Source organism: Pygocentrus nattereri, chromosome 20 (assembly GCF_015220715.1).
Source record: "Pygocentrus nattereri isolate fPygNat1 chromosome 20, fPygNat1.pri, whole genome shotgun sequence".
Taxonomy (NCBI): domain Eukaryota; kingdom Metazoa; phylum Chordata; class Actinopteri; order Characiformes; family Serrasalmidae; genus Pygocentrus; species Pygocentrus nattereri.
Window position 1 is genome coordinate 32536529 of NC_051230.1, and position 23455 is coordinate 32559983.

Consider the following 23455-nt stretch of genomic DNA (forward strand, 5'->3'; position numbering starts at 1 on the left):
GGGGGTGGGAAAAAGCAAACAGAGTAATTGCCCCAAAATGACTTAAAAGCCAAGAAAAATGGACTTGAGCTGCAAAACATAAAGTCTACCTTCCCTTCCTACTTAGTGCATGTTATTTTCTCATGATCTCTCTCATTATCGGTAACTCCACGGACCACCGATCAGTACATCGGCGGTTAGAGCCTGACTCTGGGTCAACCGCAACGTTCCAAACATGCGCTCAATAAATTTATTTAACGCTCTTTCTCACTGGTTTTCATGTCTGCACTTGGCTCCGCCTCCCTGCCGTCCATAACAGTTTGGTGTTTTATGTCGTGAAATTTGATTTTATTTTTCAAAATGCTTCTTTCAGTTTTCCTGCACTATATATTCTCAAATATTGGGACAATAAAGTATTTACCGCTTTATAAGTTTTAATGTGTGCATTTTTCATTTTAAAATTCACCACATTCTCTGTTGGGGGAAGGTAGGGACTGCAGGCAGGCCAGTCCAGCACCCACACCCTCTTCTTCTGATGCCTTTATAACGTGTGTAGAACGTGGTTTTGCATCTGGTTGTGTACCTGGTTCCCTGGAAAAGATGTCGTCTGGAAGGCAGCAGAGGCACCTGGTAACAGTCTAGATGGTCCTATTCATCTTTGGTCAGGAGCACACAGAGTCCATTTCTTCCCAAAAAAGACCCGTAATAATGATTAATCTGACCATGCTTCCACTATGTGATGGTCCAACCCAGATTCCCCTGAGCCCAGAGAAGTCAATTTCATAAGTAACCCTGAGCCCTGTTGCAGGCCTGAATGGCAGGAATGGACGTATAGTTGCCAATGAAATGACGCTGATAAGACAAGACATGAAAACTTGTGTTCAAACTGTCTGCAATGAAATTCAAGTCAAAGTAAATCTTAGAAATCACTGCTGTCCTTTTCATTTGTATTTTCAGAAAGTCCCAACCTTTTCTGATTTAGGGTTGCACTGGTGACGTGTCTGACACCACGGTTTGTGTGCTGCCATGGTGGTTCTGCACAGCCTCATGTAATTCCTTGAGCACCAAAAAATGTAGTCGGATAGGGGCCCACGAAACTTTTATGCCCAGGTGCCAAAATGTGGTGATCTGGCTATGAAATTTTACTACATAAATATACACAACGTACATGTGATGTAATCTTACATGACTTCGTATTCTACAGCATCAGCTTATCAGTGTCCCTGCAGGGTTTTGAAAATCCCCGTGTGTGTGTGTGTGTGTGTGTGTGTGTGTGTGTGTGTGTGTTTAGGAATCTTACATCATATAAAAAACTGAAAAAAATGTTGTTCTTTAATCAAATCGTCCACCAACTTTCTTTGAGAGGCTTCTCACTGAATTGAGATGAGTAACTTGATTACAATGAGTAATAAGAATAATGTTAAATATATGAATACACTTTGTACAGTAATGGTCATTTTGTCTGTTTGTATTTCTAGGACAAAGATGATGAATGATTCTGACTTGATTCTGAGTGAAGAATCAAGAATTACACTAACAGCCTGCATTACACTAACAGCTTTATTAATAAACTCTTCATTTGGTGACTTTCTCTTTTTGGTTTTATTTTTCTGTTTTTTGCTTCATTCTTCTTTCCGTATAATGACCGTTGGAAAAAGTGTCATAGAAGTAGCCTCAGACTTTTATTCTGTGGGATCTCAAAACTACATCACATTTTGATAGTTTTGAATTACACTCACCGGCCACTTTATTAGGTACAATTGCTTGTTAACACAAATAGCTAATCAGCCAATCACACGGCAGCAACTCACTGCGTTTAGGCATGTAGAGGTGGTCAAGACACCTTGCTGAAGTGCAGACCGAGCATCAGAACGGGGAAGAAAGGGGATTTAAGGGACTTTGAACGTGGCGTGGTTGTTGGTGCCAGACGGGCTGGTCTGAGTATTTCAGAAACTGCTGATCTACTGGGATTTTCACACACAACCATCTCTAGAGTTCACAGAGAACGGTCCGAAAAAGAGGAAACATCCAGTGAGCGGTCAGTTGTGTGGACGAAAATGCCTTGTTGATGTGAGAGGTCAGAGGAGAATGGGCAGACTGGTTCCAGATGATAGAAAGGCAACAGGAACTCAAATAACCAACCAAAATCTCTGAGGAACGTTTCCAACACCTTGTTGAAAGTATGCCACGAAGAATTAAGGCAGTTCTGAAGGCAAAAGGGGGTCCAACCTTTTACTAGCAAGTGTACCTAATAAAGTGGCTGGTGAGTGTAGATACATCACATTTGTCTATTCCTAAACTTGACTTATAAACCAGGCTGAAACTGACCACTGCACTGTAATACACTCAGTTTCAGACTGGACGTCCTTTAGTTCAAACTCTCTGGGCGTTTTTACAAAGTGACAATTTTATGAATTCATTTTCTTTTGAGGTTATTAATATTCTTAGAACTGAATCCCAAGATTAGCGTAGAAAAGCTTCTATTATTTGCTCATCACTGTAATCCTTTCACTGAGCTTAACCACAGTAGATGCGTGCCTGTGGCCTATTTAGAGTGACGATTAATATCTGTAACTGATATTCCAGTTTTTTTTCTTTAACTTTTAATTTTGTTTAAACTAAGAGCCAGATACAGTCATAAAAGCTAATCAGGTATCTGATTTACTCAACTCATGGTCATAAAAATGTGCGGATACCAACATCTGATACCAGCTGATATCATGTGATCCAAACGTAGTGTTGCTGCTGGGCAGTCAGACACAAAGTTGGCCACTTTAAACACTCTGTCTCGCTATGTTTCCTCAAGGGGAATACAATATAAGCCCATTTTAAACACAATCACAACCACTTCCCCAATACAGGTGGAGACATGTAGGCTAGCAAAACGGAGGCAAAAAAGTCTACGTTTGATACCAAAGTCTGCAAATGCCGGCTTTACTATATTTGGCTAAATAGATTTAGTTGGTAATTTTGTTATAGTTCCATATGTAGCAGGAGGCGGTTAAATTGTTACACCTCCTGTTTAACAAACACCCACTTTAAATTGTTGGGCGGGTCCTTGGCACACTATATCTGGGCAGGAGAACGCTGCCTGTAGGTGCGCTACCTGTTGTTCCCCCCCCTCTCCCTTTCGGGGCACTTTACTTCCGGGTCTACGGCATCCGGCGTGGCGGTGTTTGGCGTGGACGCATTTGATTCTCCTTTCTGGCTCACTCTTCAACGAGTATAAGGTACCCGTATTTTTGGGTTTTTGTATGGAAGGCTTCCAATGCGGGCTTTAATCATTAATCCGCTTCCGCGGTTTGTTATAGTGCCGTTGGCTTGCGGTGTTCTTGCCGGTGTTGGTGCTCTGCGGCTTTGCCGGCACAGTTTCACTTGCAGTTAAGTAAGAATAAGGGCTGTGCTGCGCCGCTGTGGCTACTACTTGCTGTGGCTGGGGGGCCTGTGTTCCTATCCTTCCTGCGGGGGAGACTGTTGTGCTGTATGCTGGTAGGTATACGCCCTGTTAATTTGTAAGCTGGACAGTATTTTGCGTTGACCATTTTAGCTGCTGTTGTGTGTTTTGCAGGTCTTCTGGCCAGAACTGTTTGCTGGTGTCTCCAGCTCTCTGTGGTGCTGCTGTTTTGTCTGGAATTTACGTTTGGGATTCAGATTCCTGCTGTATTGCCATGGGTTGGCTTAGGACTGTTTTTGTTTCTTTAATTTTGGTTTATTTTATGTTTGTTTAGTAATATTGTCCTTTTCTAATTTGTTTCTTTGTCTGTTTGTTTATTTGGTTTTTTTGTGATTTTTACTTTGTCCTAATTTGGCTCTTGGGCTGTAGTGTTGGTTTGGTGTGGGTGTGTGTGTGTGTGTGTGTGTGTGTGTGTGTGTGTGTGTGTGTGTGTGTGTGGACTTGTTTTCCTATTTTCATGGGGACACAACCCTGTTTACACACCAACCAAATGGGGACGCAAAACGTTATGGGGACAAAAACCATGGTCCCCATGAGGGAGACCCCTTAAAACGTGTAGCAGAGGGTATGACTAGGTGCCTCGCACTTGATTTAGCTAAAGCCCAGGAGGAAGGTTTGGAACCGAAGTGTGTGTGTGAAGCTGTGCTCCACAGCGGCCTCTGTAGTCTGGAGCTGGTTTTGCAAGGGATGGGGCCACGCCCGCTCGCTTAACACACTATGCAAGTCTAATTTATGCAAATCCGCCCTGAGGGGAACACTGCGCATGCGCACTAGTAGGTAAACAGACCTAGCGCTTAAAAGGAACATATTCAGCTGTGAAGGTAATATGAATTCCCACAAAATGTCCAGTTTTTTGGTCTAATAAACATTTACAGTACATTCCTAATGTATATTACACCATAAAATCTATATAGAGTAATTATTAAATCTAACAGAATTGTTAACTTAATCGTGTTTTATGTGTAATAGTGTTAACATGCTGAGCATTCAGTAGGTCAGTACAACTACTTATTTTTGTGCAGCAGTAAAGCTTCGTAAACAATTCGTAAAATGTGAGTTACAGTCATAGTTCTACAGTTTTTCAGAGTATATTCATGCATTTTTGCATTTTTATAACGTGTTTGTAAAGAGTGAAATCAGCTAACGCAGCTGCGCGAGAAAGCCACATTCTGAAGTTTTAAAATGGCGGTGTAGTTTTTTGAAGCTGCTCTCTTGGTCCGTGAACACTACGACAGGAATTCGCCGAAAACTACATTTCCCATCCTGCCTCGCTTCCTCCTGCACGGCTGTGTGGCTAATTGGTGATTTTCTGTGCTTCGTCCAAACGGACAGAAAGGTAAGGAATTCGCTATTTATGCTGGTTTGTGTGTTTTTTGTGTGTTTTTTGTGTGTTTGAAGACGTTTGTTTATCCTTAAGACTCGGGAAATGACATGGAATTGGGTTCTTAGGCGTTAGTTTCCCGAATGAACGCTGCTAATTAGGCTAGGCTAGCGGAGCGAGCCGGGCAGGGCGGAGGAGCAGCGCTGACAGCTCAGCCTCGGAGCCTCGGAGCCTTCGCTGACAGCTCAGTTACACCGGCGAGTTTGGCGACTATTAAACAGCGTTTTAGACGCTAAACATATTTTTAGACGCACTGCTGTAAGGTAACATCACGTATTCCCTACGCTTCGTTTTCCCCTACACTGGCAAATTTTCCTGTCTGTGTAATAAAAACACTTTGTTGGCATTTGTCACCAATTCATATGAGGCGTTATCATATGTCCTTTTCCCCATTAAATCGGTTGGCAAGACCATCTAAGCTGGGTTTGGACTTAAAATCTGTGTGATTAGTGGGCTTTTCCCCGCGGAAATTCATATAATCAGTTCATGTCTGTTTTCATGTAATTACATTTCATAAAACTTCACAGATGAAGTTTCTGTCTTATTTCTTTAAAAGTTGTGGCCCGAATGCGACCAAAGTCAAAGTGCGTATTGGTTGCTAGGCAGATTCTGCAGAGTCCAACCAATCATTAAATCGTGTATGACTTCGGGTATTTCCGCCGTAAGTACTGACAGGCGGAAAGAGCCGAACTCTGTTCGGAGCGCAGCGCTGTTACAGCCTCGCTGCCCGGGTTTCGCCCAGAGTGGGGGGGAGGGGCAGAGAGCGAGCAGGAGAGGGGGGAGGGGAGAGAGCGTGCAGCGGTGGGGGGAGGGGAGAGAGCGCAGAGAGAGAGCAGAGCAGGTCAGCGGTGGGGGGAGGGGAGGGCATGGTGCTGGTGTTGGTTGAGAGGTGGTCCTGCAGTCCTGTAGTTCTGAGCACTTTCTGCAGCAGATCAGACAAACAGAACAACATGCTGAGATGTTTTACTGGGGAGCCCTTACATGTTTTAATCAGCTAGTAATTGTGTGAATCTAGTGCCTTTCCTGCACTGCAGGGCTGAAATCAGCTGTTTTTCTTAAAAACGTAGTTTCTGTACATCAGAGTCTCCAGTTTTCTAGAGCTGAAAGAACAAGAGCAGTTAAATTCTGCATGTTGCAGTACTTTTGATTGGCTGTAATAAAACTTAAATCTCAATCTTTAAACCTACTGTTTGCTTTCTCATAGAGAAGTAACGAGTAGGAAAATTTAAGGGAACCCAGGCTGTTAACACTTTCAACAGTGTACATATCCAATACTATTAAAGTACTATTATGCATATTACAGTGCTATTAAATTATTATATATAAACAAGAAAGAAATGTTTATTATGAAAAGAATATGGCAAATAGGCAAAGTTCCTGTATGACTAGGCCCCCATTGTCACACTGTGATGTCAGGTGTTTGCATTGAGATCAGTCCTGTGGTAAATAAGACAATCAACAAGTTTGTCTCCTGAGTAATATCACGTTCTAGCTAAAGTGGGAAAGACCGAATGATATATTGGAGGTAAATGAGAATAGCTTCCTGTTCCTCGCTTAGTGGACGAGAGAGAGCATCCATTTGATGTGGAAAACAATAATGGCAACCTACTATTAGAGAGGTTTTATCTATTTTTAATAATGAGTAGTGTTTTGCTTGGTTTGTATAATTAAATTTAATAGACTTGAACATGTACCTCATATCAGGGCCTTTATGTCCCTTTATGTCTGAACAGTCAGGGTTCGCTTTAAGAACAGTATGAAAAAGTTAAGTATTTGTAAATAGCTGACGGTAAACCTCTTTGTCAATCTGAACAGTAAAAGTCTTTTCAAAAGTACTCATCCTTGGCCCTGAAGAAAACACTCCAAAGCCTGGTTGTGCTCTTTTTAAATGTTTTGGATGAAAACTTTGGATGTGGCAGTGATGGGCACTTCTGTTTTTGGAGGAGCATATGTTGATTTTTATGTGTTTTTCTGTGATTTGTTTAGAATCTTTATTATCCTATTTTATCCAGTCAATATATGGACAGTTCCTTGAAGAATTAAAAATGTCACGAAGAATCAGTCCACTGCAAGACTCCATACATCATGTGATCACAAAGACTGACAAGACATCAAAGCTAGAGGTGAAGTACATCAATCCCTTGAAAGGTAGGTTAAATATGTACCTGCACATGTTTTATCTGTATGATAGATCATTGTTCTAAAATAAGTGTTTCTTCATTGTTCTCTTCAGTTAACAGCCACTATACACAAAGGGCAGTTACATTTTGTAAATGCTGCGTGAAAAAACTTATGCATCTATCAGAGCATGGAAGCCAGAGAAAAACCTGGGCAGTTGTTCTTTTTTTTTGTTAATTAAACTTTAAAATTATAAAGGAAAGAAAACTGTAATTGAATCACGGTGACTTTAATTCAGTTGTTCCCATTTGAAAGAAAGCAGAATAACACCCTACAAATAAGCACTTCTGGAACAGTTACTTAAGTCATAGTGACTAGTTTAAAAAGCAGAATTATCTAGAAATTACCATTTTTTTTGTTTCCAAAGGTATGAAGGTAATGATGTCAGTGGAGTACACGGCTGGATGGCTCCATACCAAACTACCAAACTTAGTCTTTAAGCCAATTCTAATTGAACATTTCTAATACTGTCCCACTAATGAGCAACAATAAAAGTAACATTTTTTATTTTGTCCAAACGTTGAAGCCTTTTCGTGTATATTTTGATTAAAATTTTTTTTAAATGTGGCTGAATTGCAAAATTCACGGTACTTATTTAGATACATCTGGGATACTGTGTTAACTATAACCCTATTTCCTAAAAAGTTGTGTTGCTGTGCAAAATGTAAATAAAAACAAAATGCAATGATATGCAAATCATTTAAATCCTGTATTTCATTGAGAGTAGTACAAAGACAACCCATCTTATGTTGAAACTAAGAAATTTTGTTTTTTGAAAAATATATGCTCACTTTTAATTTGATGCTAGCAATACATTCCAAAAAATTTGGGACGGGGCCTGTTTACCAGAGGTGATGAAACACACTTCTTTTAACAGCACTATAAGCGTTTGGGAACTGAGGAGACATTGCTGTTGTTTAGAAAGTGAACTGTTTTCTGTTCTTATTTGATTCAGGATTTCAGCTGCTGAGCAGTTCAGGGTCTCCTTTGTCATATTTTTCATTTCATAATGCGGCATGTTTTCAGTGTTGACATGTCTGGACTGCAGGCAGGTCTGTTTAGCACCCATACTCTTTTAATACGGAGCAATGCTGCGATAATACATGCAGAATGTGGTTTGACATTGTCTTGCTGAAATAATTAAGGCTTTCCCTGAAAAAGATGTCGTCTGGATGGCAGCATATATTGCTAAAACGTATGTATTGTTCAACATTAATGGTGCCTTCACAGATGTGTACATCATACCATGTGCACTAATGCCCCTCATACCATCATGAATGCTGGTTTTTGAACTATGCATTGACATTAATCCAGGTGGTCTTGATTTCCAAAAAAAAATTCAAATGTTGACTTGTCACACGACAGGACACTTTTCCACTTCCCCTCAGTCCATTTTAACTGTTTTGGAAAGTGTTGTCTGCATCAAATTTGATATGGTCATATACTGTGTTTAAATCTATAAAATTGTAATATTTTATTTATGTGTACCATTTTCAATTAAATATAAGGTTTAAATGATTTGTACATCATTGCATTTTGTTTTTATTTACACACTGTGCAACTATTTTGGAAATGGGATTGTAATTGTATTACTGTTTCAGTACTTAATCAGATTAGTGGCGCTATTTTGTTGGTGTAGCAATTTGTTAATGTGTATCTTTATCATTTTTTTTGCAGGACGAGGTGTCTTCTCCTTAGCTCAATTTTCCAAACGTGATTTTGTGGTTGAGTACAGGGGGGATAGGATTGATTTTTATGAAGCTCAACGAAGAAGAAGACTCTATCACAGTCTTTGTACTGTGTTCATGTTTGACTTCAAATGGAAGGGGAAAATGTGGTGGTAAGTGACTATGAATAGCTAAATCTCAGTTCAGATTGTACAAGTAAAAGGATCTATCCTGATGGAATGAAATGGAAATTTAACTTAAAGGGGGCCTGTTATTCTGTTCTTTTTTTATCTTTAGTTTATGTAGCTTTTTGTGTACGTAAACGTTCTGTAAGGTTACAAAGCTCACAGTTCACTCCAGGGGGAGAAACTCTCTCCCACAGAACCCACTTTTCTCAACTGCCTGAAATGCCTCATTGGAATTCCAGGCCTTTTCCTTTGTTATAAGACGAAGCAGTGTCATAACAGTCCTTACTGCCCACGTAATGGCGAGCTCATTGCGCCCTCACACAGCGCACAGCGGCTATTGAAGTCATTCAAGCACTCTATTGGTTGTTCAATAAACCAACTCACTGATGAGCTCACTGGGCTCATCGGGAGGCGGGGCTTAAAGACACAGGAGCTCTAACAGGGCAAACAGAGATGTACAGTATGAGAAAAATGTGTTTTTGGAATGTATTCGATTAGACCACAAAAATGAAATTATGAACATTGAAAATAAGCATAATAGTTTCCTTGTAATCGAAATTAGCACTTGCAGTCTGAGTGGTCAGTAATTACTTAATGGTCTTTTTTGTACATGACTTTGTGTTGCTGAACTCTCACAAAACTACATAGCTGTGATCTCACTTCCTGTGTGTCAGATAGGAACAGATATATACTTGTTATCCCTTCAGTTATCTTTTTTCTCATTCTGTCTCTCTTGTAAAGTATTGATGCTGCCAAAGAAGATGGATCATTTGGGAGGTTGGTTAACGATGACCACAAGCACCCAAATTGCAGAATGAAGATGATTGAAGTAGATGGAAGGCCACATCTCTGCCTGTTTGCCATAGAGGACATAAAAGAGGGAGATGAAATCACCTACGATTATGGAGGAGGTGACTGGCCATGGCGAAAGAAGGTATATAAAGTTTTTTTTAATGAAAAAATTTAAAAAGGAAAGACAGTGCATTCTGTAATTTATTAATTGACAAATGTTCGAAAGTGACTAACCACTGGAAAATGTTTGTCTCAGACTGTGAAGGTAAACATAGCATTATGCCTTAAAGTCTTTTTTCATTAATTTATGTTTAGATGTATTTTATTTAGAGATGTAATCAGATGTTAGAGATGAAAATACTCTCAGCTAGGATAGTGTCTCCACAAGTCACATGGTCACAAAATGTGTTAAGCGTCCTCACAAAGAATGTTTAAGCCTTAATGTGTGTAAGCAGTGAGGAAACACTACATTTGCATATCTCAGTGCATGTTTGAGTTTTGCAAAGTTGTAACATGTCTTCTGCTTTATGTTTGGTCCAGTGTAATAGAAGTGTTATGTGTATATGAAGTCTGTCTTTGGATTTCTTAGTTAATTTCTCAATGTACCATATTTGAACAGGTTAGGGAGGACACAGTTTCCAAGAGTAACATCAAAGAGAGTCAGCCACCATCCCTGTCAGAACCTGTTCTGTCTACTTGTTCCTCAGCAAGTGATCAGGTAAGCCTCTTTTGGTCATTGACATGTGTTCCTTAGACATGAAAATAGCCAACCTTGATACGTGTAGCATTACAATATATAGAATTAGGAAATGAAAGGGCAAAAGTATATCGTGAGCAAGTTTGGAAGTTCCAGAACATCATATTTGTCAGTTATGTTTGTTGTATGTGATGACTTCACGGAGTCCCCACGATGCAGGCTTTGCTCAAATGTGTGTAAATGTAAGAGATGTTGGGAAAATACTCTCAGCTAGGATAGTGTCCCCACAAGTCACATGGTCACAAAATGTGTTAAGCGTCCTCACAAAGAATGTTTAAGCCTTAATGTGTGTAAGCAGTGAGGAAACACTACATTTGCATATCTCAGTGCATGTTTGAGTTTTGCAAAGTTGTAACATGTCTTCTGCTTTATGTTTGGTCCAGTGTAATAGAAGTGTTATGTGTATATGAAGTCTGTCTTTGGATTTCTTAGTTAATTTCTCAATGTACCATATTTGAACAGGTTAGGGAGGACACAGTTTCCAAGAGTAACATCAAAGAGAGTCAGCCACCATCCCTGTCAGAACCTGTTCTGTCTACTTGTTCCTCAGCAAGTGATCAGGTAAGCCTCTTTTGGTCATTGACATGTGTTCCTTAGACATGAAAATAGCCAACCTTGATACGTGTAGCATTACAATATATAGAATTAGGAAATGAAAGGGCAAAAGTATATCGTGAGCAAGTTTGGAAGTTCCAGAACATCATATTTGTCAGTTATGTTTGTTGTATGTGATGACTTCACGGAGTCCCCACGATGCAGGCTTTGCTCAAATGTGTGTAAATGTAAGAGATGTTGGGAAAATACTCTCAGCTAGGATAGTGTCCCCACAAGTCACATGGTCACAAAATGTGTTAAGCGTCCTCACAAAGAATGTTTAAGCCTTAATGTGTGTAAGCAGTGAGGAAACACTACATTTGCATATCTCAGTGCATGTTTGAGTTTTGCAAAGTTGTAACATGTCTTCTGCTTTAAGTTTGGTCCAATGTAATAGAAGTGTTATGTGTATATGAAGTCTGTCTTTGCATTTCTTAGTTAATTTCTCAATGTACCATATTTGAACAGGTTAGGGAGGACACAGTTTCCAGGAGTAACATCAAAGAGAGTCAGCCACCATCCCTGTCAGAACCTGTTCTTTCTACTTGTTCCTCAGCAAGTGATCAGGTAAGCCTCTTTTGGTCATTGACAGGTGTTCCTTAGACATGAAAATAGCCAACTTTGATTTTTGTAGCTTTACGATATATAGAATTAGAAAATGAAAGGGCAAAAGTATATCGTGAGCAAGTTTGGAAGTTTCAGAACATCATATTTGTCAGTTATGTTTGTTGTCTGTGATGACTTCACGGAGTCCCCACGATGCAGGCTTTGGTCAAATGTGTGTAAATGAGAGAGATGTTGGGAAAATACTCTCAGCTAGGATAGTGTCCCCACAAGTCACATGGTCACAAAATGTGTTAAGCGTCCTCACAAAGAATGTTTAAGCCTTAATGTGTGTAAGCAGTGAGGAAATACTACATTTGCATATCTCAGTGCATGTTTGAGTTTTGCAAAGTTGTAACATGTCTTCTGCTTTAAGTTTGGTCCAATGTAATAGAAGTGTTATGTGTATATGAAGTCTGTCTTTGCATTTCTTAGTTAATTTCTCAATATACCATATTTGAACAGGTTAGGGAGGACACGGTTTCCAGGAGTAACATCAAAGAGAGTCAGCCACCATCCCTGTCAGAACCTGTTCTTTCTACTTGTTCCTCAGCAAGTGATCAGGTAAGCCTCTTTTGGTCATTGACAGGTGTTCCTTAGACATGAAAATAGCCAACTTTGATTTTTGTAACTTTACGATATATAGAATTAGAAAATGAAAGGGCAAAAGTATATCGTGAGCAAGTTTGGAAGTTTCAGAACATCATATTTGTCAGTTATGTTTGTTGTATGTGATGACTTAGGGGCAGTCGTGGGCTGGAGGTTAGGGAACTGGCCCTGTGACCGGAAGGTTGCCGGTTCAATCCCCAGCGCCGACAGTCCATGACTGAGGTGTCCTTGAGCAAGACACCTAACCCCCAATTGCTCCCCAGGCGCCATGGATAGGGCTGCCCACCGCTCCGGGCAAGTGTGCTCACTGCCCCCTAGTGTGTGTGTGGTGTTTCACTTGCATGGATGGGTTAAATGCGGAGATGGAATTTCCCTGGTTGTGGGATCAAAACAGTATCACTTAACTTCACGGAGTCCCCACGATGCAGGCTTTGGTCAAATGTGTGTAAATGAGAGAGTTGTTGGGAAAATACTCTCAGCTAGGACAGTGTCCCCACAAGTCACATGGTCACAAAATGTGTTAAGCGTCCTCACAAAGAATGTTTAGGCCTTAATGTGCATAAGCACTTTGAGTGACAGATGTAAGCATTAATTACAAAAATGTTTATATATCTGAATGAATGTCAGTGCACTATAAAGCCTGTCTAAAAGTCCGATTTTAATGTTGAAATCTTTTACCTCAGAGGCCTGTAAGTTTTTGAATTCCGTTTCTTAATCTTTTTTACACTTAGGAAATACATTTTTTATGTAATTAAGGACCAGTTTTATTCCAACCAAAGATGAAAATCTAGCAGACAATCCAGTTCAAAGTCTAGAGCTGAAGATTTCTGATTTGTTACATTGTGATTCTAAAGTGTCGATATTTTTATACATAAACAGTGAACATATCTTTAAATTACATAGCATCTCTTGTACTTTGGTCACATTTGCTGTCTATTTGTACCATATATGTACAGAGAACTGGAAAGAACACAATATCAGAAAACAGTGCTCAAGAGAACGATCAGCTGTTGCAATCAGGACCCGTTCTGTCTGCTTGTTCCTCAGCAAGTGATCAAGTAAGTCTCTTGTGGTCATTCCCAAGTGTTTCTTAGATCGGAAAATTGCCAACAAGGCTGAAATTGAATTTTGCATCTTTACAGTATATGTAGAATTAGAAAATCAAAGGGGAAAATTATATCTTGAGCTGTGACAATCAGACGGTCATAAAGTGTGTTAAGCGTCCTCAAAGTATTTTTGACCTTGAATTCATTTTTTAAATTTTGTATTCACTATTGTTGAATGGAACTATTGATATAGCTCATTAATGTAAGCTTGTCACAGTTATTACATAAATGCTAAATTTATTTGACATGATCACAATTATGTAAGTCATTAGATTTCACAGTCATTGTTACAAAAAGCAGAATTTGAACTGGGTGCATTGTGGTGAGGAAATAAATATACTTGATGATATTATGAGGCTTATGAAAACAGTTATGACTTAGAGTGAGTTTGTTTTTGTTAACAGTGCAGCTAATTCTAATGTTTTCAGCATGTATGATGGCAAAATTCGTTTTTTTTTTTTGATAATTTAGTTCTTTGTGGGGAAAAACTACTCATTCTTTTCATAACTTACTAATCTGTAGACACTTGTGAGTATGTATATGCACACAACAGTGTAGTTTATTATTTAGCTACTAAGCAAACACAGGTTAATCAGTTAATTCAGCTTCTTTTGGCTTGCATACAGTGAACAATTAAATCATTAATCACTATTATTTGTATGACAAAAGTGATCATGACGGGCCAAGATTTAACCACCTACTTTCTGAAAATCTGTTTAAAGTCTGGAGTTGAAGCCATTTGATTGTTCTCAGTCTTGTCTAAAGGATAATATTCTTAAAGGGGTTTTTGTTCAATTGCATAGCATCTCTTCAGTTGTGTACTAGGACTCATGATTTTGTAAAATTTTACAATATATTAGCAGAGGACCAAGAAGGACACAATTTCAGAGATCAGTGCTCAAGAGAACTGTCTGCCATTGCAGTCCAGACCTGCTCTGTCTGCATGTTCCTCAGCAAGTGATAAGGTAAGTCTCTCTTGCGGTTATTCACAAGTGTTTGTTAGGCATGAAAATCACCAACTCTGAATTTTGTACAAGAGCTTCTTAGGGCACAGTACAGATTTTGCTTGCTTTAAGGTCATTTTCATACTTGATTAACTTGTGTGTGTGTGTGTGTGTGTGTGTATACTTGTCAGCCTAAGTTATATGCTCATAATACTGAAATTGTGTAGGATTTTAAGCATACCTTGGGCTTTGCAAAGTATGTCTTACCATTATCTCACATTTTAATTCCAAAATATATAATATTACAGATGACAGAGGAGGACACAGTTTTGCTGTTTTGTCAAAGAGAATCATTAGTCACTGTCATAGTCAAGACTCCTTCTTGCTACCTGTTCTACCTATTCATGTTCAAGTCTCTTGTAGTCATGTACATTTGAACTTTACAGATGAGAAATTCCAATCCTGAGAAGACTGCATGGGTCACCCCTATGTCTCGTCAGTCAGAGCCTCTGAAGGATCACAGCAACAACAGCAGTTCTGGGCAGGTACATTTCTTTAGAAGTCATTAGTTTTTAAAAGCTTTCTGAAGTTGTAATCAGGACATGGGCTCAGCTGAACTTTTGACTTTTGAAGTTTCTAATTACAGTATAGCACACTAACAATTCAGTATGAATGAACTTTCATACAATTTTCTGTTTTGAGAAGAAATGTTAGAACGTAATAAAGGCTCTCATGTCAATACACCTTGCCAGTCTTAGTTAAATTGTCCGTAGATTTAATACTGTATGGAATTATTTTTAAGTTCAGCCTGTTACTACATTTGTGCAACTATGTTATGAGCATACTTCTTTTTTACATTGTTGAGGGAGTTGTAGAGTTAAATCAATGTTGTATGTTTTTCTTCTTTTATTGAAGAGTTCTTCGTCTGGAAATACTGATGACGAGCATGCATGTGTACCTAAATTAAGAAGGACTAGAAGTATTCTAGTAAGTATATCATATTCATTCCAAAGCAGATACATTTCATTAGAATATTAATTCATAACTTAAAATTTCAGTGAATTTATGGGCATGTGCCGGTATAAGGTATATACAGTATATTGCAACATTAAAGACACACAGTAACGTTATTGTGAACTTCAAAACATTAAAAAAGCTGCAGGCCATAGACACACAACAGCCATTATTTAACAAACTCTCACTGCCACTGCAGTGTCGTGCACGTGTTAAGGTTATTACACACCAAGCAAGATGAGGAAAAAAATGCAAAATATTCAGATGTAGTCAGCAATTTATTATTATTATTAAAAATGTATTTTTGTTATCATCTAATTTCTATGGCAAACTGTGACATAATACAGGATGCTTATCACTTTGGAATTGTGAAAGGAGAAGTTTTTAACATTTCAGCAGTTAAAATAGAGCTTCATGAAATATTTCGCACACCTCATATCTCCATCAATCTGTGCAAATAAGGTAAAGTAAATGCTCTTTACAGAAAGGGGTAAAAGTTTTGAGCTTTAGTTGACTTAATATGATATCTCAGTGGAATTTATGTCTGGGTATTGACTAAGGGGCATTCCATATCTAATTTTCATTTTCTTTAGACGTAAGTATGCTTGATTTTGTATTTTCACTTGTTCTGTTGCTGTTTGATCAAATTGAACACCAGGTTTACTTCTAAACTGATTGGGCTGATATCCTCCTGTGAAATTCTCAAATACACCACTGAATTCCTTTTTGCCAATGCCTCTTGCAGTGAGCCAAGTCATGCCCGTACTTTGACACTAGAATCACTGAGACTGAACATGGGTATGATGTTCAATCTGCAGAATGTAGTGACTGTTTTACTAGACATCCTAGATCTTCTATAATTTGTACGTCAGGTAGTATGACACAAAACTAGAAACAAATTCACAGCCCTTTTCAGAATGACGTAATTTTATTCTTGTAAAATATTTCTTTGTATATGCATTATATTGCCAAATGTATTCACTCGTCTGCCTTCACACGCATACGAACTGGAATGATATCCCATTCTTAATCCATAGGGTTTGATATGATGTTGTGGGTGATGCCCACCCTTTGCAGCTATAACAGCTTCAACTCTTCTGGGAACACTTTCCACAAGGGTTAGGAGTGTGTTTATGGGAATTTTTGACCATTATTCAAAACACATTTGTGAGGTCAGACTGGACGAGAAGGCCTGGCTCGCAGTCTCCGGTCTAATTCATCCCAAAGGTGTTCTGTTGGGTTGAGGTCAGGACTCTGTGCAGGCCAGTCAAGTTCTTCCACACCAAACTGGCTCATCCACGTCTTTATGGACCTTGCTTTGTGCACTGGTGCACAGTCATGTTGAAACAGGAAGGGGCCGTCCCCAAACTGTTCCCACAAAGTTGGGAGCATGAAATTGTCCAAAATCTCTTGCTTTGCTAAAAGCATTGAGTTCCTTTCACTGGAACTAAGGGGCTGAGCCCAACTCCTGAAAACAACGCTACACCATAATCCCCCCTCCACCAAACTTTACACTTGAGTTGAACTCAGAACCATCAGCCAACTGTGTTTGCACATTTGCACACTGTGGAATTCGACCTCTGCATTTAACCCATCTGTGCAGTGAAACACCCACATACATGCCCACTAGTGAACACACACACTAGGGAACAGTGAGCATACTTGCCCGAAGTGGCGGGAAGCCTTATCCATCTTTGCTCAAGGGCACTTCAGTCATTTCAGCCAAGGGGATCGAAGTGGCAACCTTCCGGTCACAAGGCTGGTTCCCTAACCTCCAGCCCACGACTGACTCCATTGGCACAATGAAGTCAGACAAGTACTGTTCTTCTAGCAACCGCCAAACCCAGGCTCATCCATCGGATTACCCTAGAGTCCAGTAGCAGTGTTTTGCAGCACTGCTTTTGACGCTTTGCATTGCGCTTGGTAATGTAAGGCTTGGATGCAGCTGCTTGGCCATGGAAACCCATTCCATGAAGCTCTCTACGCTGTTCTTGAGCTGATCTGAAGGCCACATGAAGTTCGGAGGTCTGTAGCAATTGACTCTGCAGAAAGTCGGCGACCTCTGCGCACTATGTGCCTCAGCATCTGACCCCATCTGGCCTATCACTTTATGGCTGAGTTGCTGTCATTCCCAATCGCTTCCACTTTGTTATAATCCCACTGACCGTTGACTGTGGAATATTTAGTAGTGAGGAAATTTCACGACGGGACTTGTTGCACAGGTGGCGTCCGATCACGGTACCACGCTGGAATTCACTGAGCTCCTGAGAGCGACCCATTCTTTCACTAATGTCTGTAGAAGCAGTCTGCAGGCCTAGGGGCTCGGCTTTATACACCTGTGACTGGAACACTGGAATTCAGTGATTTGGATGGGGGAGTGAATACTTTTGGCAATATAGTGTGCTATATTGGAATCCTGATTCAGTAGTCATTTGTCTTTCAGCAATCCATGAAAAAAGTAAATATTCAGAAAATCATGCAGGAGACAAATACTTGTCATATAGACTTGGTTTATGAATTTGCCTTTTAATTTCTGATGTTCTGATGCATTTAAAAAATGACCCTTGTATTATTGATTTTTAGATGAGAGGGTTTGTTCCTGAAGATTCAGATGAGCTATTTGATTCTACTTCAGACAGTGGAGAGGAGTACGTCCCTGACTCTAGAGATGAAAGGAACGAAAGTAGTTCAGAGAGTAGTACCTCCCGTAAACCAGTGAAATGGAGCTGTCTGTCTTCTGTGGATGAAGCTACCCCCTCTAATCTTGTCCCTCATAGCACATCTTCAGGTGTCATGGGTGTTACAGAGAGAAGCAACCTTGAAGTTATGGATCTAAATAAAAGTTCTGAAGTGATAGAGAGTGATGGAGTCTGCAGCAGTTCTGAGCTTGTGCAAGAAGAAGGGGCAGTAGTAGTCAATGCAGTCAGAAGAAAACGTGATGGTCGTAGAGCATATGACAAGAAACATTACTGTCTGTTTTGTTTGAAACCTTTTAGCAAGATGGCAAGACATCTGCAGTATGTCCATTCCAGTGAAAGAGAAGTGGCTATAGCATGCAGTTTCCCAAAGGGTTCTAAACAGAGAAAAATGCAATTGGATAATTTACGACATAGAGGGAACTTTGTCCATAATGCTTCTGTAATTAAAACAGGCAAGGGTGAACTGATTCCATGCAAACGACCACCGAAGAAAGCCCAAGGCACTGACTTTATGCATTGTGCATATTGCCAAGGGTTATTTACCAGGAATGTTCTTTGGCGACACATGAAGGTCTGTAAACTAGGCCCTGAAGGTTTTACTCCAAAACCTGGGAAGAACCGTGTCCAGTCTCTCTGTGCATTTGCACAGCCTGTACCTTCACACATAAGCAAAGCACTGTGGAAGGCTTTAAGCCTCATGCATGCAGATGAAATCACAGCTGCTGTCAAAAATGATAGCTGCATCATTCAGTTGGGGGAACATTTGTTGAACAAAGGTGGATCAACTGCAAAACATGAAGCATGCGTACGACAGAAGTTGCGAGAACTAGGAAAACTACTTATCACTGGCAGAAACGTTGCATCTCTAAAGACAATGGAAGATTTTATACATCCTCAAAACTACATGAAGATGGTTCAAGCTGTCAGACATACATGTGGATATGATAGTGAAGCCAACACATACAAAACTCCTTCTCTAGCAAAAAAACTTGGAATAAGCCTGATGAAGCTCAGCAAACTCATGAAAGCTAAAGCTTTGATTGCGAAAGACCACTGCTTGGCACAGAATTTCAGTAACTTCCAAGAAATACATAAAGAACGGTGGTGTGAACTGATCTCTGCAACAGCAGCACGAAATCTTGAGGAGTCAAAGTGGAATGCCCCCACAGTGTTGCCTTTTACAGAAGATGTGCAAAAACTTCATGCATTTCTCAATAAAATGCAAGAGGAGTTGATCAAGCAGTTATCAGCGGAGCCCACATCAAAATACTGGTCTGAGCTTGCAAAGGTCGCTTTGACTCAAATCATCCTCTTTAACCGTCGTAGAGAGGGAGAGGTATCGTGTATGCTCCTGTCTGCTTTCTTATCCAGGGACAGCAGTGATCCACATGATGATATAGATTGGGCCCTCTCTGAAGTTGAGAAAAAACTCTGCAGGCACTTTTCCAGAATTGTGATCAGAGGAAAAAGAGGACGTCCAGTTCCCATTCTGCTGACCCCTAAAATGCTGAATGCAGTAGAGTTGCTTGTGAAGAACAGGGAGACTTGTGGAGTGCTGAAAGACAATGTTTATCTCTTTGCCCGGCCATCAGCAATGTCACATTACAGAGGATCAGATTGTATCCGCAGCTTTGCGAAGTCTTGTAATGCAAATAGTCCTGATGCACTGACATCCACAAAACTGCGAAAACATGCTGCCACTCTTTCTACAGTTCTAAACTTGAAGGACACAGACATGGATCAGTTAGCAAACTTCCTGGGACATGACATCAGAATTCATAGGGAGTACTATCGCCTTCCTGAAAAGACCCTCCAACTTGCAAAAGTCAGCAAAGTTCTTATGGCATTAGAACAAGGGAGACTTGCGGACTTCAAGGGCAAGAATTTGGATGAGATCAATATTGACCCAAATGGTATATAACAGTTTCTGTGTTTTTATTATCTCATTCACAATGATACAACAGTACAGATGTTTTAATGTTGTGATCTACAAGCCTAATTAACTTACATTTTGTCAATGCTTGTATTTTTGCAGAGGAGATGGAGCTAATTGATGATGATGAAGGAAGAAGTGAGGTAGAGGATGAAACATATGAAGAACTTGGAGGTATTTTCATCATCAGGGGAGAACAGCATGGTATTTCGTGGGCTAGTTGAATAGTTGTTTTTCTTGGTTTTCCAAAAATAAATAAATAAATTGCAGTCTATAGTTGATTTGTACAGGAAATAAATAGGAACAAAATGTAATATGTTCAGTTATTATGCAAACTATGAAAACATTACAGAAGTACTGGCCCCAAGGATGTTTGGCTCTGGTTCTGGGGCGCTGGTGTCCAGAACAGTTAATATGTTAATAATTAGATAATCCTCCTACTTAAACAGATCCTAAACCTGAAAATGAACAGATGTGTTGAATCAGGAGTGTTTGAGCAGAAGAAAATCACCAAACTGTAGAATTTAAATGTAATGCTGTATGCTATAATGTTAAAACTTTCATCAGAAGCAATGCAAGAGGAGTCACCAGAAGCAACACAAGTACCACCACTTGACACTGCACTTATTTCCCTACCAGAGAGGAAGAAATCACTGAAGATACCTTCTGTTAAAGGTGACAGGCTAATTCTGCTTCTCTCAGTGTGTTTGCCACAAAGCACAAAAGTTTTAAGTTGTTGCTGACTTAGACCATGTAAAGAAAATTACCCTCATACAGTGTTTTTTTTTTGTTTTGTTTTTTTAATTATGAATGCTTGTGTGACAGAATGGTCCATAGTTAGGACCACATACCTTATCATTATCAGGTACAGATATCTGTTAACGTGGCCGATAGGTGTACACAGCAACACTGCTGTGCCTGTTGCATTGGCATAGGTCAGGGTCACTGGTATGACAAGTAAAATGAAACAGTTGGTATGAAAGCTATGCTGAAAAAAATTCTCTCTTAAAATTGTAGCTGTGGAAACAAAACTCACTAAGCAGCAACAATGGCAGAGCCAGGCAGAACACCTTATTTCACTGTATTTCCTACCTGATTACATGTCATCAGAAAAACAGGAACATCTTCTAAATCATCTAATGTCTTTTAAATTTTTGCACTGAATTAATTAAAGGAATAGTGTAATCTAGTATAAATAAAATTGTCATTCAACACAAAATAAAGATATGAAGTTAAATCGCCTAAACCTCATGTTTTAGTGACCACAGTAAACAGATTTTATTTTATTTTTTGCCACTGGTCATTGCTTAAAAGGACTATATGACACATTTAATTGTATTTTTTTTTTCTTGAGGTCTACTTATTACTTGAGTGGTCAAAATAATTTCTACATGAGTTTCCCAAACTCTTTTTTTTAAACAAAATTAAACAGGTTTTTGTTTCTATGCCTCTAAGATTGAAATATGATCAGTTATCTCTGTTCAGATTAGATTGTGCTTTGCACCTCATTCAGAAGTGAAAGACTTTATAGAACCTCAGTGTAAATAGGCAGGGATAAACTGCTGTAAGCTGAGTAGGTTGGTTCCTGTGATGCAGAACCTGAATTCAAAACTGGCTGTTCTTGCAGCATAGTTTCCATATATTATGGAGCCCTGGAGGGGACGGAGGGAAAAAAAATAAACTTGAGAGAACATTTTGCAGTTTATACACACGTTTTTCTTTTATTTGTGGTTATGATTTCTTAAATCGCTCCCTCATTTCTTTTAATCGTGGTCATGTTTTCTTTTTAACTCAACATGCGTTATTTGGTTTTTTGATTCGTGCACAAAGTAAATGTAATAGACGCAAGCTGCTAATATGTCCCTGAGACTGTCTGACTGGTTTTTATATATTAGAGTGATGAGATAATGAACAGAAATGCTCATTAGGTCTGATTGTGATTTGGGTAGTTAAGGAAAAGTGTAAGTGTTGAGGAAAGTGTAGTTCTCCTTCACAGCAAATGGCCCACGGTGTTTCTGCTCCTGCATCAAGCTGCGGTGTTAGAGACATCACACAATTACAGGACAAAATAATCAGCATTTCAGCATCCTCACATTAATATATTTACATCTAATCCATAGATTAGACCATCTATTAATCTCTCTCGCCATTTGACCTCATCCCACATGAACGTTTCTGTGTGTATTTGAGTTGGTTGAAATGACGCTGATCGTTTCTTCCTGTAATTGTGTGATGATCTCCAACACCACAGCTTGACTCAGGAGCACTGCATCTGTATCTGGTAAATATGATCATTAGAAAACGCAGTTTAGTGAAGATTACGGTTGTAGTTTATTGTCTGACTTCATTTCATGACCAAACTGCAGCTGCACTGATAAATCTGAGGGCTGTTTGTTGTGAAGAGGAGCTGCAGTTTCGTCATAACGCCCCAAATCAAAATCAGACCTGATTAGCATCTCTGTCCAGTATCTCATCAAACACATCAAAATCCGTCAGACTGGCTCAGGGAGCTGTTAGTTACTTCTGCACAAGACAAATAATGTGATCTGCGCACAAATCAAATAAGCAAACAATAAGTGTTCAGTTAAAAATAAAACGACCGCAATTAAAGAAAATGAGAAAATGAATTAGAAAATCGTGATCACGAATAAAAAAAAACATGCATGAAATGAGGAAAATGTGCACGATTAAAAGAAAACGAAGGAACAATTTAAGAATCGATCACGAATAAAAGACAACATGCATACAAAATGCAAAACGTTCACGCAAATTAATTATATATGTATATCATTTAAATTTTTTTTTTTCAAGTAACGTGTGAGCTACAGTTAGTAATGGTACACCTATGTAATGCATCTGTATAGTATGATTACTGATAAAATGGCCAGACATTGTTAATACCGGGTACTAAACTGGCAGATCAAAAAAAATGGATTTTTAACACTCCTAGTATACTTTGTTCTTTTGCTGTTGTTTGTCTTATTAACTTTTGTGAGTGATGATTATCAGCGGTTCTTATGCTTGCGTCTGTAGTTTTAAATACCAATGTAATGTCCACACAAAATAATTTTAATTTCTTGTGAGAGTTCAACAACATGATTGAAACAGTTCAACAAATTCACTATTTACTTAATCACTGTACTGTGTTTTCCTTTATAGTAATATTTATTTCTCATACTTAGGTAAAACACGTGTACCGAAAAGAAGAAAAGCTTGGGAAGTGACCGAGATCCAGGCCGTGGAAAGACACCTGAAAAACTTTATCACTTCATGCCGTGTCCCAGGGAAGCTACCTTGCGAACAGTGCATAAGAGCTGAGCCTTCAGCGCTTAAAAACAGAGATTGGCAGAGTGTCAAATTCTATGTTCACAATCGCATTGTGGCTTACAAGAAAGATTTGAGCCACAATGTGTAATTTTTTTTTTGTTTATTTCATTTGAAAAACATGTAAATACACTGATCAGGCATAACATTCTGACCACCTCCTTGTTTCTACACTCATTGTCCACTTTATCAGCTCCACTTACTGTATAGCTGCACTCTGTAGTTCTACAGTT

At 39.2% G+C, this 23455-nt stretch overlaps 2 protein-coding genes across 6 annotated transcripts in view; both read left to right on the forward strand.

Annotated features, from left to right (window-relative positions):
- The window catches only part of LOC108415742 (BOLA class I histocompatibility antigen, alpha chain BL3-7-like), a 42720-nt gene that overhangs the window by 9899 nt on the left and 9366 nt on the right, over positions 1-23455 (forward strand). Inside the window, exon 6 of one of the 4 annotated variants that reach the window (XM_017688786.2) lies at positions 1458-1565. The exons of the other annotated variants lie outside the window; for them this stretch is intronic. Coding sequence (XP_017544275.2) covers positions 1458-1468 — 11 coding nt within the window. The 3' untranslated portion in view covers positions 1469-1565. Of the gene's footprint in view, positions 1-1457; positions 1566-23455 lie in introns of those variants that run through there. 4 annotated transcript variants of the gene reach the window in all.
- On the forward strand, positions 6183-23351 carry LOC119261879. Of its 2 annotated transcripts, XM_037531901.1 has the most exons (15): positions 6183-6962; positions 8670-8832; positions 9589-9781; positions 10259-10357; positions 10859-10957; positions 11459-11557; positions 12059-12157; positions 13159-13260; positions 14169-14273; positions 14699-14797; positions 15168-15239; positions 17850-19878; positions 20001-20072; positions 20466-20573; positions 23081-23351. In XM_037531901.1, exons 1-15 carry the CDS (start codon positions 6764-6766, stop codon positions 23311-23313), a joined length of 3771 nt encoding a protein of 1256 aa, XP_037387798.1. In that variant the 5' UTR covers positions 6183-6763; the 3' UTR covers positions 23314-23351. The 2 variants fall into 2 exon arrangements, with proteins under 2 accessions (XP_037387798.1, XP_037387799.1); XM_037531902.1 differs by lacking the exon at positions 12059-12157.